The 18,606-nt window shown below is 41.7% G+C and overlaps 1 protein-coding gene and 1 long non-coding RNA gene across 3 annotated transcripts in view; one reads left to right on the forward strand and one right to left on the reverse strand.

Annotated features, from left to right (window-relative positions):
- Positions 1-16,426, forward strand: part of Slain1 (SLAIN motif family member 1) — a 58,592-nt gene extending 42,166 nt beyond the window's left edge. For both annotated transcript variants that reach the window (XM_029468693.1, XM_021182133.2), the window contains 3 exons: positions 5,231-5,386; positions 13,975-14,305; positions 15,355-16,426. In XM_029468693.1, the coding sequence (XP_029324553.1) occupies positions 5,231-5,386; positions 13,975-14,305; positions 15,355-15,430 (563 nt within the window). In that variant the 3' untranslated portion in view covers positions 15,431-16,426. The remainder of the gene's footprint in view (positions 1-5,230; positions 5,387-13,974; positions 14,306-15,354) is intronic.
- On the reverse strand, positions 4,901-9,368 carry LOC110309463. The gene is made up of 3 exons (XR_002379704.1): positions 9,217-9,368; positions 6,862-7,006; positions 4,901-5,850 (listed from the first exon to the last, which is right to left on the reverse strand). It is a non-coding gene; the product is annotated as an uncharacterized LOC110309463 (long non-coding RNA).
- Positions 16,427-18,606: the final 2,180 nt, after the last annotated feature.

Consider the following 18,606-nt stretch of genomic DNA (forward strand, 5'->3'; position numbering starts at 1 on the left):
GGTGCTTTCAAGCACCACAGTTGAGTTCATCCTGCAAGCTCTGGCTCTGCATCTTGGCATCGTCAGTGGATTGTGCTCCTCTGTGCCACTGTCTCTGCCTTGGAAAAGTGATACCACTTAGAAAGGACTGGGTTTCCCAGAAGCCCCAGCTCTGATGCTGCTCACGGGAACCTGGATGCACGCCGCAGTCCAGGATTTGGCTGCAGTGGTTTTATTTTTTCTAAGTGTTTCTTCCCGTGAGGGGACATGGGACACAAAGGTAATTTCTTGTCTGTGCTTCTGAGCAGTCAGCTTTACAGCTGCAGTCACAGGCTCTGAGGTCACCAGGCCCTGAGTTCCAGTCCTGCCCTCCCACTCAGACCTTTCAAGCTGGAGTTTCTCAGGTCCCTATAGCTTTGGTGTTCTTAGCTGTAAAATGAAGAAAAGATAACATCTGACTCTCAGAAAATGTTACTGTGATTTCACATTGAACCATCTGGTGTATTTTTCCCAATTTAAATATGTTATAAGGAATGAATTAAATGATGGATATTGCAGTGCCTGGGGTAGATGTGCTGAATAAAATGTCTCTCCCACTCCACCTACACTTTTTGAACACTTTTAAACATATGGCTCAGATATCTGAGCTTTCAATGTTATTTGAACCAACTTATGGAAGAAAACGGTAACTTTGAGAGTACCCGTGTTTTTCTGAAACACTATAGATGGGAGAAGATTGTTAGCTCTTCAGCCTATTTTGTAAAATGGTAATGAGAAATTTAAAGGGCACATAACCTTGCAAGGTGAATGAATTTGTTAGGGGGACCCTGGGGGTGTCTTGCGCGCCTGACTCGCCAGCAAGAATGACGCTGCAACAGGATCCTTCTGCACACGTTTATTGGGAGAGTTTGATTGCAGAGGCGAAGAGACCCCAAGCCCAGAACTGGTGCTGCTTATATAGGCCTAGGAGAGGCGTGTCTCACACCTGGATTGGTTGTGCTTGGGTTATGTTTACCACCTCATTTGCATGCCTACATCTGATTGNTTAACTTCTCTCTCATCTGACTGGTTAACTTCTCTCTCATCTGATTGGTTAACTTCTCTCTCATCTGATTGGTTAATTTTGGTTAATTCTCAAAACCTCATCTTGGCAAAAAAACTTTATTGCCTATGTATGCGTGGTGCCCAGCGGAAGCCAGCGCCACCCTGCAACGGCACATGTGGCTTCCCACAGGGGTGAATCAGGGTACAGAAGGGAGGAATAGATATGATAAAGAAACATTGTATATGTGTATGAAAAATTTTAAGAATAAATAAAATATTATTTTTAAAGTATACTGAATTCTATAGAATTACTGGGAATAATAAACCAAACTGGCATTGTAGCATACACTTTTAATCCCAGCACTGGGGAGGCAGAGGCAGGTGGATGTCTAAGTTCAAGATGTGCTTGGTCTACATGGTAAGACCACAACCTAAATAAAACAGCAACAGTTTAAAAGGTAGAAATAGATTTTTAAAATTTTATTTATTTACTTACTTATTTGGTGGCTCCATTTCTGGTTTCAAAAGAGACTACTTGTGAAATATCTTGACATGTTTTGGGAATCTTTGAATTGGGAATATATTTGTCAGACAGCAAATAACTAAGTTTTGCAGATCTTTTCTACCATTCCTGTATTCTTTAGGGTTTGGTGGTGTGCTGCACAGACCCTTCCATGGGTCTATGATGACTGGCAGGTGAAACTAGTGTCTCCTTGGTTCCTGAGTTGTCTTTGTTCCACCGAAGGCTGAGTTTTGCTGCCCCCCTGACCAATATCCGAACTCTTTTCATGCTCTCTTCTACCTTTCAGTTGTATATTGGTCCTTGAAGATGAAATTCCCGAATTCTTAGGAAGATGGAATTAGGACATTGCTTTTTCAGTCCTTGGACTTTTAAAGTGTGTACTACTATGAATCTATTCCAGGTTGTTCTCTAGTGAAGTGAGCCATATTGCCAGATGGTCGGATTCAACCAGAGACCACAGCTCACCTGGAAGTGTCTGAGTGTTTATACTTGGACAGCTTATTAGTAAGGGCGGATTCCAGGATTATGGTGTTAGTAAATTGACTTGTACCTAAGTACATGAAAAGACTGCTTTTAAAGACCAGTGTGTCTGGATCAATGGAGATTAATGGAGATAACAGTGTGTGTGCTTTACCTAGATCATGGTTTGAGGGAGAAATACAACAAATAATATTCTTGGGATGCTTAGAAAATTTTGTTTATGAGCTATGGTGCTGTGCTTAAATGTGACAAACATATTGTGATTTTATACACATCTCTTCATCTTAGGAGATCCAAATGCATTTAGGGTTAAAGTATCAAGAGTGCCTGAAGGTTTTGTTCTGTTGAAAGCACACAGATGGCTGTGTTATAATGACCTGACTGGCAGGATGAGGCAGCTCAGAGCTCTAGGAAGAAAACATGTGTACTCATGGTGCAGTTTTTAATTTTGCTATATTAAAAACATTTATGGTAGATTTCTGAAAATAAGCACATTTTAATTTGCATTAATTTATTGTACAGTAGACAGGCAAACCCAGGGACAAATCTGTGCTAGACAAACGGTCCTACCCCTGAACCACACAATCAGCTCCTGGAATTAGATTTTCATACTGCAGAAGTGCAATCTTCTAATCAATAGAATGTCATTGTTTCCCTATATCTCTATGCTATCTAATATATATATTAGATATGCCCAACCCATTGTGGGCATTCTTAGGCATGCTCTGTGTGGTTCTATAAGAAAGCAGGCTGAGCAAGCCAGTAAGTAGCATCTGTCCCTCCATGGGCTCTGCATCAGCTTATGCCTCCAAGTTCCTGCCCTGTTTGAGTACCTGTCCCAGCTTCCTTCCATAATGAATAGTGATATGAAAGTGTGAGACAAAAATCATCAACCTTCTCCGCCCCCCCAGCTTGCTTTTGGTCATGGTGTTTCATCAAAGCAATAGTTACCCTAAGACATAAACAATAGATTTGAAATAACTTTTATTATCGACTTGCTTATAAGCATTTATTAGTTCTTTATCATAGGTATGAATGTTCAAGAAACACCGTGTCTGTACACTTTGGTCCTCTGTATGGTTTTAGACCTTTGAGATTTTGGAAGGAATCCCCTGAGAGGAGAGTAAGGGGAAGTAACTGTAATGAAGAAAATAACCATGAAATAGAAGAATCTGTGGCAGGGTACTTATAGAACTGCACAGGCAGGGAATATGGGAGTGGCAGCCAGCATGTGTAGAGAAGAGTTCCTCTATGGAGGAGGAGCTGTAGATTCATGTAATGTATTAGCAAGAGTTTGCAGGTTGGTGTAAACACACTGGTCTTCTATCATTGCACTTTCTAAAATTTCTTATTGTACTTCATTATACTTGCTGTGTAATATGCTTATTATACTCGATTGGTTTTCTGTCTATCCCTAGACAACATCAGAAAGCACAAGCTGCTAGACAGAGGCACAGTTAAAGAACATGGGCAATAAAGGTGATGCAGTGTGCAGGGGAGGAAGATAAAGGGATCTGGCTTGATTTGCATCATGAGGAGTCAAGTACATCCCTGGTTCCTGACTTAGCTTGCAAAAAAATATGACCATCAGATTGTATGCCTTGATACACACACTCCAGTGTATTGGGGCATATAATAAGATAATTCTTAATAGATTTGAGCAAAGAAAAACATTAAAAACAATAAAAACAAATTTAGACATTACCGTGTTTGTGGTCTTTGGAAAATTCAGCCCTACTTTTTAAAACGTTATTCTTTAATATTTAATTTCTTTCACCTTGGAGAAACTGAATTTATCTTAGTTTCTCCTCTGGAGTTGATAATGGAACTAAATATATGAAATTCAGTTTTAAAGCATAAACTTGAAGAGACTTGGCAACTGTGGTAGTCTCATACACTGTGGCATCCCCAACATAAACGGGGTGCGTGCCATTTAACAGGTGCACCACAGGTATTCCCTGTTCATTCCATGGAATGAAGGAATGTGTTCAATGGAGGAACTGCTGTGTCCAGTTAAGGGAGTAGTGCCCTGACCCTGGGAAGGAGCAGGGGGATGGCAGGAATGGGCATCAGGAGGTAGATAAGCTCGGTGGTGTGTTGGGCCTGTAGCCTGGAGGCTTAATCTGACCCATGTTCAGAATTTGAGGCTTTGGGGTGACGGTGACAGAGCCAAGCTGGGGCTTCCCAGATGCGTCCTTGTGTTCTAAAAGAGGGCAGCAGGGTCTGTGGGAACCAGCTAAGTGTGTTTTGTGGAGTGGGTGGCAAAAATGAGCTCTGAGCTGCAGTGGTGGAAGGAATATTAGAACTGACTGGATTTGGACAAGTGTGTGGCTCTACATGATGTAGACCTAACAGGAAAGAGGAGAGAAGTCCAGTTTAGTGCTTGCTCCAGTTTAGACTGAACCTTTGTTTTCTGCTTAGAGTGAACTGACCTGTGTGGTAATGGAGAAACCGATTACCTTCAACTGGTTCTTGAGGCTTTCAAATCTGAGCCTGGCTGTTTGTAACTCTCTGCTACCTCCTGGTGGCAGAAGGTGCGCCTGGCAGGAGAGAAACAAAAATAATCAGGTCATTCAGTCTTTTGGTCTTTTTTGAGAGTGCAAACAGCTTGTACGTGGGGAGGGTTAATGCTTTGAAGAAGTTTATGATAGTGACTGGCAGCTCTCCTAAGAGAGTTCAAATTGGAATTTTATTTATTCCATTTTAACGTGTTACCAAAAGATTTACTAAGTTTTGGTTTTGAGTTCCATATATATATATATATATATATATATATATATATATGTGTGTGTGTGTGTGTGTGTGTGTGTGTGTGTGTACACATATATGCATAATATATGTATATATATTAAATACTCAAATATCTTTATTTTTAGTGTTTTTATTTGTAAATAGTTGCAGGGTTATTTTCTAACTTTATGTTAATTCACTTACTGAGCAGTAACAAAAAAGTAGAATTGTTTTTTTCTTTGCCATAGAATGTGTGTTTTCTCTTGTCAACAATGTATCAGTTGGAATATTCTAGAGTGTCCATTGCCCATATAAGAGATTGGTTCTTCCTTAGTCTTTTTGTAATGGACATGTTGTTGTTTCTGTGTCCTTGAACAAATTGCCTTTTTATTTATTTACTTTGAAAGCAAATGTTTCTATTGGCATTCAATTTACTTGTGGTTTTTAATTTAGGAAAATCCTTTCTTCTTTTAGATAAGCTAAGAAGAAGCATGCCTAATCTGGCCCGGATGCCGAGCACCGCTGCGGTCAGCAGCAACCTCAGCTCTCCTGTGACAGTGAGGAGCAGTCAGAGCTTTGACTCCAGCTTGCATGGAGCTGGAAGTGGGGTTTCTCGGGTACCGTCCTGCAGTAAGTACAGCAGAGTGATGGCTCTAAGCATCCTCGTTAGTCGGGACACCAGGAGGAAATTTTTCCAACATTTCTTTCTCATCTCTGTCCATGAGAGGAGTCGTTTCTAACTTAGACTTAGTTGTTTGTAACTTAGATTTCACTACAATCAGGCAGTGCTCCCTCCAGTGTCCATGTTTTCAACTGCTACAACTAATAAATTATAGGAGGCCTTTAGCTCAAGGATAGCAGACACACTGGATAATCCCCAGCGTACCCATGTACCTTTCCCATACAAATCCTTATCTTTCCTTCTGTGAGCCTGCCATTTTCACTCAAGAGAGGCACACCAGTTTGGTCCAGCTGTTACTGTGGTCATGCTTTCACTATTCCAAAGCATTTTCCTGCAAAGATGGAGATAGTGTTGTATAAGGTAATGTTATCTCCTCCGTTCCAGTGTAGCTGTACGGATTCATTCACAGCGCCTATAGGGATAGGGTGGTTCCAGATACTCATTCCATCCCTCGTGTGAGGTCTGCTGACGTGAGTCTTACAAAGACCCCAGGCCAATATTCACATACTGTAAGAGGACCACAGAGAATGCAAAATGTTGGCTAAGAGTTTGCATCTCTAGTGGTTTTTAAATTTGCCTTCCTCAAACCTAGATTTGGATATCAGTTTATTTCCCAACATGTGATTGTCTTTTATTTCTTTATGTCCTGGTTCCTAACGACAAAACGACTTCATTTATTCTGTGTAAGGAGCTGCTCTAGCTGACTTATAGTGATTATCTTATGTCGCCTACCAACAACTCTGTGACATAGTTTCTATTATCATTTTGTTGATGAGAAAGTTTCAAGTGGGTAAAGTAACAATTTAGCCAAAGGTGGGCAGGTCAGAAGTGCAGAGTTAAAAACAAGGTCTATCTCCTGCTAGGGCTTATGTTTTCTGCTATACAGGTTGAGCTTCTGCAACCTAGAAATAAAATATAGAAAATGTTTCACGATCTGAAACTTGAAGGCTGTGTGATACCTTAAGTGGGAAATACACTTAAATTTCACTATTCTGTGAAACTTGTTTTCATATTAAAAATACCTACAATGGTGTATGAATTTATCATTAAGTTATGTGCATATAAGGGAACTTTGTATTTGGACTTTGGTTCAACTACAGTGTGTAGAATTTCTCTTGCTGAGATGACTTAAAAAGAAGAAGGTATATCGTTTATATTTTCAAAGGAGTGTTTTTGCCCAAGGCTAGCTCTATTGCTTTGGGCCTGAGACAAGAGGAAAATCCTGGAACATATGGAGGAGTAATTTGGGCACGTGGTGGCAAGGGCACAGAAGGTAAACAGAGAAGAGGACAGGGGCGAAGCCTATCACACATACTCCTGCAGTGATCTACCACATGTAGATCAGACTCAAGGCCTCTTCCAGCCTTGAGTCCGAAAATTTCTGCCCCCTTGAAAATAGTGACCAAGGATTCAATACCCATACCTGAGAGTGAGCCTTCATAATGACCATCTGATGATCCCAAAGGTATTTAATCTATCTCCAGGAATTCCCATGGTCTTGACAGTTAACGGAGTTCTCAAAATGTCCGCATTCAAAGTTCCCCTAAGACCTCAGCAGCAGTAAACTACTATGAAATCAAGAAAACGTTACATACTTCCAGCATAAAACAATGTAGAGTGAACATTTCCATCCCAGCAGGGAAGAATAGGGATAGAAAGGCAAGGCCCAATCCCAGCCAAGTCAGCAACTACGGTCACAAGGTCAAGCGGTCTGACACGTGACGGGCAGGAGCAAAGGCTCTTGGTTAGTCCTGTATCTTATGGTTCTGCAGTGTGCAGACCATACGGCTTCTCTCTGGGCCAGCTCCTCCCATTCCCTGCAGCTTTCCTTGGCAAATGTCCCATGTTTATCAGATCTGTAATTCCTGAAGTCTCACTACAAGGCTTCTGGCCCTCCCCCACACTGCCCAGTCTGTCTCCTTCACCGTCCTTTGAGTGCTTAGGCGGAGTCTGTGCACTGATTGCTCTTACATTCTGCCTGCCTACCTGCAGAACAGCACCATGTGAGTGACTTCAGAGTCTTCTAGCTCTTTTAGACCCTGGCAGCAGGGATCTGAGTCTCAGCAGACTCCTCACTTCCTTCTTCACCAAAAATACAGTCTTTTCTGCTGTCATGTCTAACTGGAGCTCTGGCCTTCTACTATGAGAGTCATTAAATGCAAAATTTTTTTGTTGTTGTTTTGTTTGCCTGCTTCTATAAACATCTTCCAAATTCACAAATTCCTCCTTGCAAACCAGTAGCAGAGGCTTAGGAACCACAAGGTCATAGGGTCAGAGCAGCCACCCAGCTTTCAGTGTTTCGTTGGGTTTTTGATCACTATGACACATAACCAAGAGAAGCCACCTAAAGGGAAGAAAAGTTCATTTTGGTTCAGTGATGCATGTTTCAGCCCATGACTGACTGGATTGCTCTGGGTCTGAGGCACAGCAAATGTCATTCTGTGGGAACAGGTAGATGAGGGAATTGTTGACTGCCCAGTAGCCAAAAGAGACATAGGAAGGGCTTAGGGACAAGGTATGTCTTCCTGGGATATGACCTGCTCTATCCCAGTAGGCCCCATCTCCTACTGTTTCCAGTACCTCTCAGTCAAAGGCCACCAGCTAGGAGCTGAGGCTTCAACACAGGAGCCTGCTTGGTGACATTTTATGGTCAAACCACTAACACAAAAGATATGTCTATGTATATATGCAAATGTTCTACAACATGTGGGGCTGGAGAGATGGCTAGGTGATGAACTGGCCCCGATTTGGTTCCGAGGCCACATCATAAGTCACAACCTTCTGTAGTTCTGGGGGATCTGATGCCATCTTTTGGACTCTGGATACTAGGCATACACAGACATACATTCAGTTAACACACCCACATGATTGATTGATTGATTGATTGATTGATTGATTGATAGATGGTAGAAATATATGTGTGTGTGTGTAGTAGAAGATATATAGATAGAATATAGAAGATAGATGGATAGTTGGGTAGATAGATGGTAGATGATAGACAATAGATTGATAATTTCTCAAGTTTGAAAACATCCCAAATGTTAGTCTAAGGCCTGTTTCCCAGCATTTTAGATAGAGCACTCAGCCTGCGTCATGGTTTACTGTTAATGTATTTTACCAGGCTGTGAGCTCTGGACTTGGACCTTGGTTCATTGTGAATGAATGAGTGAAATAAACATGAGTTCATGAATGAATCCATATCCATTAAATAGTTAAATTAGTGGGGTGTCTAATGAAGGCAGAGCTGATTCACGAATTTACTAATGATGCAAAACAGAGAGGCCTGTTCACTGACTGATGTCAGTTATTTTTAGACAGCAGGCTAATTATGAAGAAATTTAGCTGAGGGAAAATATACATTCTAGCTCTGAGTTAATGAAGACTAACAGTGTAAATGTGGAGTGATAGAAAAATGTTTCCTCTTTAGTAAATATAGGATTGATAAGGAATGTGCTGATTGTAACTTTGTGAGTCTTTGAGTGCCATAATAATCAGCACAACACAAAATAGGATGGAGTATTCGTGATTTTGGATTTCTAGCTTTGAAATACTAAAAAACTAATGCAATCATATTGGAAGGAAATGGCCTGTGGCTGAGACCATCTGAACTGCAGAGTAAATAATAATAATAATAATAGATTATAATAGATAGTGCCATATAAATATCTCTGGGTCCATGCTTAACAAAGGAAAAAACAAGGGATGGATGGGGGGAGGGGGATTCTCTATAGTCAGGATTCTATTTAAAATACATAAAGAATTAAGATAGAAAAGTCACAGGAAAGCAGGACAAACAAGAGGCATTACTGTGCATTAGGTCGGTCACTCTGTGGTTTGGATGAGAATGGCCCCCACAGCTCTACATTTGGATGCTTGGTCAACAGGGAGCAGCAGGATTGGTCGATAGCATTAGAAAGGAGGAGGAGGAACAGCCTTGTTGGAGGAAGTGCATCATTGAGGGTGGGCCTTGTTGGAGGAAGTGCATCACTGGGGGTGGGCCTTGTTAGAGGAAACTCAAAGCCCACAACCAGACCAGTCTCACTCCCTTTGTTCTTGTGGCTATGGTCCCCGCCTCCAGCTCTAGCGCCTGTATGCTGCCATGCTCCTGTCATGTCAAGCCTCTCAAACTGTAAGCAAGCCCCCAGTTAATTGCTTTCTCCTTTGAGAGTGCCATGGTCATGGTGTCTCCTCACAGTGACTCAGATGTTCCCATTTCAGGTTTAGGGGCTTAGGATTCTGCAGAGGCTGGGGAGAAAACTTCATCAACAGAGGACTGTGTGGTCAGACTGGACCTCGGGTTTTTAGTTATGAAATCCAGGCATCATAGCCTTCCTGACTTTTTCATTTGTTACTTATAAAACTTAAATGATGTCTATCTTTGCTAGTTTCTTCTGGTAGCTATTATTTCTTTAATGTGGGTCCCTTACATATGTTGGCTGTAAGGGACATAGTTCATCAGTAGGACTCTTCTTTTATATATATATATATATATANAATAAACCCTTTCCTCCCCAACTTGTTTCTTGGTCATGATGTTTATGCAGGAATAGAAACCCTGACTATGACAGTGGATAAGTCCTCAAGCCCCACAGGGATGTCTCAGACCTCTCAGCAACAACAAGGCCATGGAGCCTCTTGGCTGGGAGAGCAACAGAAAAACTTACTGTCCTTCCTTCCTTCCTTCCTTCCTTCCTTCCTTCCTTCCTTCCTTCCTTCCTTCCTTCCTTCCTTCCTTCCTTCCTTCTAGAGAGTGATGCACCCCAACAGCCCCACACAGAAGCCTGGGAGGCAGAGGGATGGGACTCCAGACCTGAGCCCACACAGCTGTGCTTTAAGCAGTAAGCCAAGCCAAGAGGAGGGAGGTGGAGAGGAGCTGGAACAGACCCAAGGAGCAAGAGCTGAGGCAGCTGGGCCAGGAACGACTGGGGAACCTGGAGGTAGTCTGGGAGAGCTCCAGGTTCAGCAGGCCTGGATTCCCAACCACAAAGGGCCAGGGTCACAAGGGACCTCTGGTAAGCCAGGAGGCAAAGCACATGAAGACGGCAGAGACCCTGACAGCTGGGTACAGAATGCTCACAGAGAAAAAGAGGGCAGATGGTAAAAAAGCTATACCTCACGACTGTCAGGTTCCTTCTTTCCATAAACTTTGCTTAAGTTCATATCAATCAATCAATCAATCATGCTCACTTCACGATGGAAACATTTATATTACCAAGTCTGGCTGCCAGCACAAAGTACCACTTTAGCTACAGCTCGATCACAGCATCAGTGTGCTGAGCCTAAGGCTAACCTCCCAAAAGATTTCAACTCACTGGTGCTGATCTCTTTTTAATGAAGGCTCATTTCTCAGCTCCAGCTGACCAGTATCAACGGTCCTGAAGACCATTCATTCATTCATTCATTCATTGGCTCTAAATTCAAACTACAGCTCAAACAGCCCTGATGGAGTTTTTACTGCACTCTGAAACATCACACCTGAGGTTTCCATGATCTGCACTGTTCTTGGGGCTCCTATTGTCCAGATTTACACAATAAGCCATCAAGCTCTGAAGCCTCAATGGCTTTCCCAGCCCAAAGTTCCAAAAGCCTTTCACAATCCTCCCCAAAACATGTTCAATCTGTCACAGTGATAGTCCATTGTGCCAACTCCCGTCTTAGGTAAGGTTTTATTACTATGATAAAACATCCTGACGAAAAGCAACTTGGGGAAGAAAAAGTTTATTTCATCTAATACTTCTTGGCGATGGGTCATCACTGAGAGAAGTCAAAGCAGGAACTCAAGGTAGGGCAGAAACCTGGGGCCAGGAACTGAAGCAGAAGATACTCCTCATGGCTTTCTCAGCCTGCTTTCTTAGAGAACCCAAGAGCACGTGCCCAAGGGTAGCACCCTTGGGCACATCCACATGTTAGGGATGTCTTCAATTTTTGATCTTGAATTTGCTTCCCGAGTGCTGGGCTTCCAGGAAAGCACCAGCCACATCATGCTTGGTTTATAGAGTTGTTTGGAATCACAGTTAGGGTGTGTGATTGACAGCCACTCTGACACTGGAGCAGCACTCTAAGCAATTTTTTTTTTTTTTTTTTTTTTTAGACAGGGTTTCCCTGGCTGTCCTGGAACTCACTTTGTAGATCAGGCTGGCCTCGAACTCAGAAATTCACCTGCCTCTGCCTCCCAAGTGCTGGGATTAAAGGCATGTGCCACCATTGCCTGGCCAGTAGGACTCTTCTTGAAAGCTACTCTGTACTGTCATTTCAAATGAAATTGGACTTTTATTGAGTCCACCAGACACTTTTGGGTGAATCAGCAGCAGTCTAAGCATTCCATATTAATATGTAGTAAGTTTTTGTTGATTTAAGTCTTATTCAATGTGTCTTGACAATGGTTTATAGACTATTGTTTTGAGAGGTTCTATAGCTCTAAAATTAAGCTTATTTCAAAGTATTTACTTTTTTATAAATAGTGGTTTTTTTTTCAGATTTAGCTTCTACTAGTTTTATGGTATATCAGTTTTCTCCTTTCTATAATAAAACACCTGACAAGCAATTAAAGAAGGAGGTGTTTATCTTGGCTCACAATCCATCATGGCAGGAAGGCATGGAGCAGGTGGCTGGTCACATGACATCTGCACAGGGAGGCAATACAGGTGCTCAGCTGGCGGTTTTCTTTCTGTGCAGTCTAGAACCCAGCCGATAGCAGGGTGCTACCCACGTTCAGGAGAGCTCTTTCCTCCTCAATTGAACTTCTCCTGGAAAGCCTTCTTTGCCCAGTACCTGTGTTTCCATGGTGATTCTAGTCTGGTCGAGTTGACCGTGAAGAGTCACAGTCACAGATGCTAGTTAGGATATAATTGTTCTTTGTGTTTTGGCTTTCTATCCAGGGACCTTGCTGAATTCACTTCTCCTAACAGTTGAGGGGCTCTGTATGTACTCAACCTAGTAGGTTCACATTATCAACAAAGCAGGTTGAAGAATGTTCCTAAAATTGCAGCTGAGACAATGCAGTCGTCCATTGTCAGTAGAACAGACCACCATGTGCTGGAAGACCACATAGTAACACAATAGCATGTAGGGCTCTCATGCACCTAATATCCGGTAAAAGAAGCTCCACACGAAAAGGAACATGGGATGGGATTCCACTGTAGGGATGGCCAGCGTGCGGTGACAGAAGAGGAAACGTGTTCTCTCGGGAGATGTTCTCCCTGGGGTGGAGTATGGGAGTCTCTGAGAAGCTCGTGACGCTGTCCGTCTTGAGATGGGGGATCATGAACATGTTCACTGAAGAAGGTCACCAGCATGTGTACTTCAGGCTGATTATAGATAGTGCTTCGGAGAAGTTGAGCCAGGTTCACATACTGCACTGTGTTTTAATTAACAGATTTCTTTTAATTTAAAAACGTTGGTAAAATGTTAAGGATTCTAAGGAATATGTTTGTGCCTACAGATATCACTCCTGACTTCCTTTCTGTGATGACAACTATCAAATCGTCCCCATGTTTGTTTTCATGAGGCCATCGTTAGAAATATATCAAGAAATTCTCACGGGGGCTGGAGAGATGACTCAGTTTTTGAGGGCACTTGTTGCTCTCCTAGAACGCTTGAATTCAGTTTCCAGCATCCACATCAGGTGGCTTGCAACCATCTGATGCACACACACACACATACACACATGTGCTCACGAGCACACATACACACGCACACTCACACTCAAAGGCACACACACACACACACACACACACACGCACGCATACTGTATGCATACGTGCACATGCATACATAAGTAAAATAAATAAATGAAAATGAATCTTAAAAGAAATTCTAATATCTTTTTAACAGAAAAACAAATTTGTCTTGTAACAATTCAGAGATTCTTAAATGTTAGAGTCATCTTCTGAATGTTCAGAGGCCTTTGAGCAGCACTGACAGGATCTGATCAGGTTCTTTTACATGTCAGTGGGGTTTTTTTTTGTTTGTTTGTTTTTTGTTTGTTTTTTTTTCTTTTCCTTGAGATTTGGAAATTTTTTTTTTGAAAAAACTTGTAGGTAAATCTTACAACTCAGAAATCTCAAAAAAGTTGAGAAAAGACTATGTAATACATAAAATAAAGATACTTGCTATTCTATTTTTATTATTTAATACCATACATATTTATAAACCTGTTATCATTTATGCTTACACTTAGAGACCATCCATGACCCCATTCATATGCCAGAGAAATGGAAATGCAAAGACTCCATGTAAAGCCTGATTATTTTAAGTGTAATAAGACATGTTCATTGATAAGGCTTTGGGTCAAGGAGGGTACTGACTGAAGTTTGGGGAAATCATGAATTACAATTTGATTTTTGACCTTCATGCTGTTCATTCAGGCAGACAGAATGGGAAGAGTCTTCTCAGGGGATTCTCGACTACTGAAGGGTCTTAGCACCTGTACTTCACTTACCTCTTACATTCAGGAAATGTAGGCTCCTCTGCGTTTAACAGTTCTAATTAGGAGGCAGTGACGAGTTCCTCACCCTGACATTATTTTCTCCCACAGTCCCGTCACCAGGACAGATTCAGCACAGAGTTCACAGCGTGGGCCACTTCCCAGTGCCCATCCGGCAGCCCCTGAAGGCCACAGCCTATGTGAGCCCAACTGTTCAAGGCAGCAGCAGCAGCAGCAGCAGCAGCAGCAGCGGCAGTAGCAGTAGCGGCGGCAGCGGCATGCCTTTATCCAACAGCACACAGTTATATTCCACCACGGGCATCCCTACTCCAAACAAAGCTGCGGCTTCTGGGATTCTGGGTCGCAGCGCCCTTCCGAGACCTTCACTGGCAATAAATGGGAGTAACCTGCCTCGGAGCAAGATTGCACAGCCTGTCAGAAGGTGAGAACTCCGTTCTCGGGACTGAATCTGTGCTTGGAAGTTTCCAAGTTTCCCCAGCTCACCCTCACCTTTCCCTGGCTCAGGTCAACCATAGGTCATTGTCCTAAAGGCGCATCCTGGGTCCCTCCTTCTCATCAGGTGCTGGATGTCTCTGGTAGTCACATTCTGCTTTCTCTCACTTGATTCTTATCCCTGCCCCAGGTCCCCTGTGTGGCAAGTTTCCTCCCTCCTTCAGGTCTGCTCACAGTGGCACCTCTGCTTGAGGTTTGAAAGGTCTTGGTTTGATTCATCAGGAACCCATTTGTATTGTTAAGTTCCAGATGGCTCAGGCAAGCTTTTTCTTTTTTCAGCCTAAAAATGCCAAGTTCTTTATAGGGTGCGTTTTAGACAAAGGTAGTGTGACAGTAGCCTGGCTTATTTTCCTTGGTAAATGCAGAGATGTGACATGCTTATGGCTGAACAGAATTATATATTATATATATATATATATATATATATATATATATATATATATATATATGTATGTATATCTGTCCATTATTGGGGACCGTCCATTTTTTTCTTGAATGCATATCTTGAAGGAGGAAGATTTCTATCGTCATAGAATATGAAGAGGATTTGTTTACTTCAAACTTGAGAAAACATTGGATTTTCAGTTATTTTTCAAAATACTGAAATATTTCAAAATTACTTTTCAGTTCTTTGTTGCTATCATAGAAAAAATATTTAAAATGCTAAGAATTTATGCATGTGCTCAACAAAGCTGCTTTATGCTTGTAGCTGTTTTTCTATCAAGGATTGTACCTTTTCCTTTCTATCTTTTTTTACCTTGTGCATGTGCACACATGTGACTCTGTGCTCAGGCCTCAGCTCCAGCAGACAGGCAGACACTAGGAGAAGCCTGAAGGACATAACTTGATACACATTTGTGACAGTGCCAACAGCTTGTCCTTATGGGATGAAGGAACCCCGATGGGAGAGGGGGCCAGAGCAAGTCATGTGACTGTCGGGATTACTAACAGTGTGTCTGCCTTTTCCTCTCTTCATAGTTTCCTGCAGCCCCCCAAGCCTCTGTCTTCACTCAGCACACTGAGGGATGGAAATTGGAGAGACGGTTGCTACTGATGCAGTTTTACGGACCCTTGAAGAATGGGAAGAAGTGAAAATGAGGGTGTGTTACCTAGCTGGCTGGGTAACCATGGATGCTGGGATGCTTTCCCCTTCACGCTAACACACGCACGGCATCGTTTTCAGTGGACCAATCACCAGAGACTAACGAGCTCACCTACTCTCTGCCTGAGATACCGCGGCATTCCCAAACCCGCGTCCGCGGTATCGTTACCATAGATCTAGGAAGTTTTTGTAGAACTGCTCTGTACCCGGCTACTTTTTGAGAGAGATTGAGGCATATCAATAATGCTTTGCCATATGAGGTTTTTAAAGTACCTGTTCATTTTACCTACATGTTTTAAACACCTTCCATTACATGTTCTGCATTTTAATACATTGCATATTTACAACTAGGTTCTATAACATGGTTTGAATTTTAATTTTTTATAGTTTACAGGAATTTTATTTTTTGTGCCTATTTCTTTTTATGCCTATGTGAACCACTATGGAACAACTTAAATTTTGTGCCATAAAAATATTTTTGTGGTAAGGTACTATTTTTTTAGCTCTAGGGATATATCAGCAAAAACACACCATACGATTTGAGACATAATTTTACGTTGAATGAGCACAATTTAATCTAAAGCGTTGCAAGGAGACAGCCAGACGGCAGAGTTAAACGGTCTTGTCTTTTTCATTGTTAATTTATTGTCTTACATGAGTTTCATATTTATGATGGTATCACAGGCTCATTGCACTTAAGACCCGCAATGTTTGCTACTCAACCACAATTGATTTTCAATACTTTATTACAAAGGATGAAACTGTAATGTTTTATTAACAATGCTTCTGGAAACGAATGCATTTTAAAGCAAATAAATCTTTTTGATAGACCTTTTACAAAAACCCATTTGCACTAATGAATGCTTTCTTATGGTCTATGACTTACTGTTTGTTACTGTGCACACTGCTGTTTTGGAATGTTCGGAAATAAAGACTCTATTTCAGCAATATCAGGTCACCCATGAATGTGCAGCATCGGAAGTGAGACTCCCACGCCCGTGTCTCATTACAGCTGGGAAAGCAGGCGCCGTGGTGGTGCTCGTGGACGGGGGCGCTGCCGCCACACTTGGAGAACCCAATTGTAAAGATTACATTTTCTCATCTCCACAATTAGTTTGATAAGAAATCCGAAGTTTAGCTGTGTGACAAGATTTGGTCTCAGAAAGGCCACTAACCACAGGCTGTTGAGGACTCGGTTATGAATGAGCACAGTGTCACTGGGAACCCGAGCAGCCTTGGGATGTTGAGTTGGAAAACTGCTCAGGATAGGTAAAATAGGAAAATACTGCCACTGATCTGTGAACGGCCTCCTGTGAAGACGACATGGCTTCACCAAAGCTGTGAAGGGTGTCTGTGGTTACTCATCAACTTTTAACTTTTCTGTACATCGTTCTATATAGAGCTAAAACAGCTTGTAGAAATAACATTTACTGAAAATTGAAAGGTACCTGGAAATGGATATGAACAAGGAAATAATAATTACCAGGCATGCCTTTAGTGATAACATCCATGTTAGGCAGTTTTACCTACATTAATTGACCTTAAAATCTATCAGTCACACACTGTTGTTCCCTCTTGAAGATTCTGAGTCTCAGGCAATGTCAGCCTTGAAGAGCAATTGGCTGGCAATCTGTGAGGCTGCTTTTTGTCCGTCCAACTAGGACGTCATTTTCTTTACTACCATGTTCTTTCCTGTGAACATGTGTAGTCAAGTTAGCATATATATATATATATATATATATATATATATAATATATATATATATATATATATATATATATATATATATATATATATATATCAGTTGATATATTTTATTCTGAAGAGAGTTAAAGGATTTAATTGATTTTCAGTTTGGCTATTCCTTTGGGGGTTAGAAGTGAAAGGATCTTCATCTTGGATTTTATATTCTTGTTCTCGAGTGTGTAAAACTTTAAACAAGTTAGTATCCCGCCTTGTTCTATCCTGAGAGCCGTGGAGGTAGAAGGAGCTCAGGAAAGGAAAGCAGAGAGAACATTGGACATCATACAAATTACCTGTGCAAACAGACAGCCGGGCAGATGTCATTAACGCTCTGCACTGAACAAAAACTTAGAGCCTCGGCTCTAAAGAGCCTTCCTGATGTTTTTCGTCTGGAAATTCTATGTAACACAAAATCGTGGATGTCTTCACTCTTCATTGTAGGACACACATAATAGAAGCAAACTTAAAGCATAATATGTAGTGGATACGTGGATGGTCGTCATACTGTGGTTCCCACAGCAGTAGCTGAAGTGTCTTTGGGGGATTTGGAGAACAGGGATGAGAGTCGTGGGGATGAAATCAGGAAGGTGACAGCCAAGCCCAGGTAGGCCACAGTAGGCCACAGTGAAGTCTTGGACTTTCCTCTGAAAAACATTTTGAGAATCTGTCTCTGACTTGATGTACCGTGACGCATTGGTGGAGAATGGTCAGGAAGAGCCAATTGTGGACACCAACATGGTGAAAGTAGAGAGCCTGCACACCTCGTCTGCAGAGTGGCATGCTACCACTTTCGCAGTCAGTGCATCAAAAGCTTGTCACGAGGTCCAGTCTTCAAGAGGAAGGAGTTATGCAAGAGTGTAAGTATCTAGAGATAAGGATTGTGAAGGCCCCTGTAGAAACTGTAAAACATTTCTGTTACCCTCGTCAGATGTGCGCCCGTTTATTAATTTCCAAAAGTGGTACAGCCCCACATTTTTCCAGCAGCATGTGAGAAGTCCAGTTGCCCCAAGGTGTTGGCATTGCTGGTCTTTATATTTAAATTGGAGGTGTGTTAGTGTCTCTGTGGTTTTCATTCTCACCTTCTGGGGTGCTAGTGAGATTAAATATCCTTTCGTTTCATTCATTTATTGAACGCTCATATATATTTATTTATAGATCCTTGTTCAGACTCATCTTTCTATGGGTTTTATTGGTTTACAATGTTACTTATTTTTTCTAAAAGCCCTTTTCATTTATGTGTGTTTTCTTTTAATTCTCTTAGGTATTTTGATGAGTAGAATTATTCATTTACTACAGTATGCCAGGCCATTGGGAGTTTTGTTTACTTGAGTTTTTACAATTTTTTTAAAAGAAGACTTGTCTGTGTGTGTGTGAGTGTGTGTGTG

The sequence above is a fragment of the Mus caroli genome, chromosome 14 (assembly GCF_900094665.2).
Source record: "Mus caroli chromosome 14, CAROLI_EIJ_v1.1, whole genome shotgun sequence".
In the NCBI taxonomy this organism is placed as follows: Eukaryota; Metazoa; Chordata; class Mammalia; order Rodentia; family Muridae; genus Mus; species Mus caroli.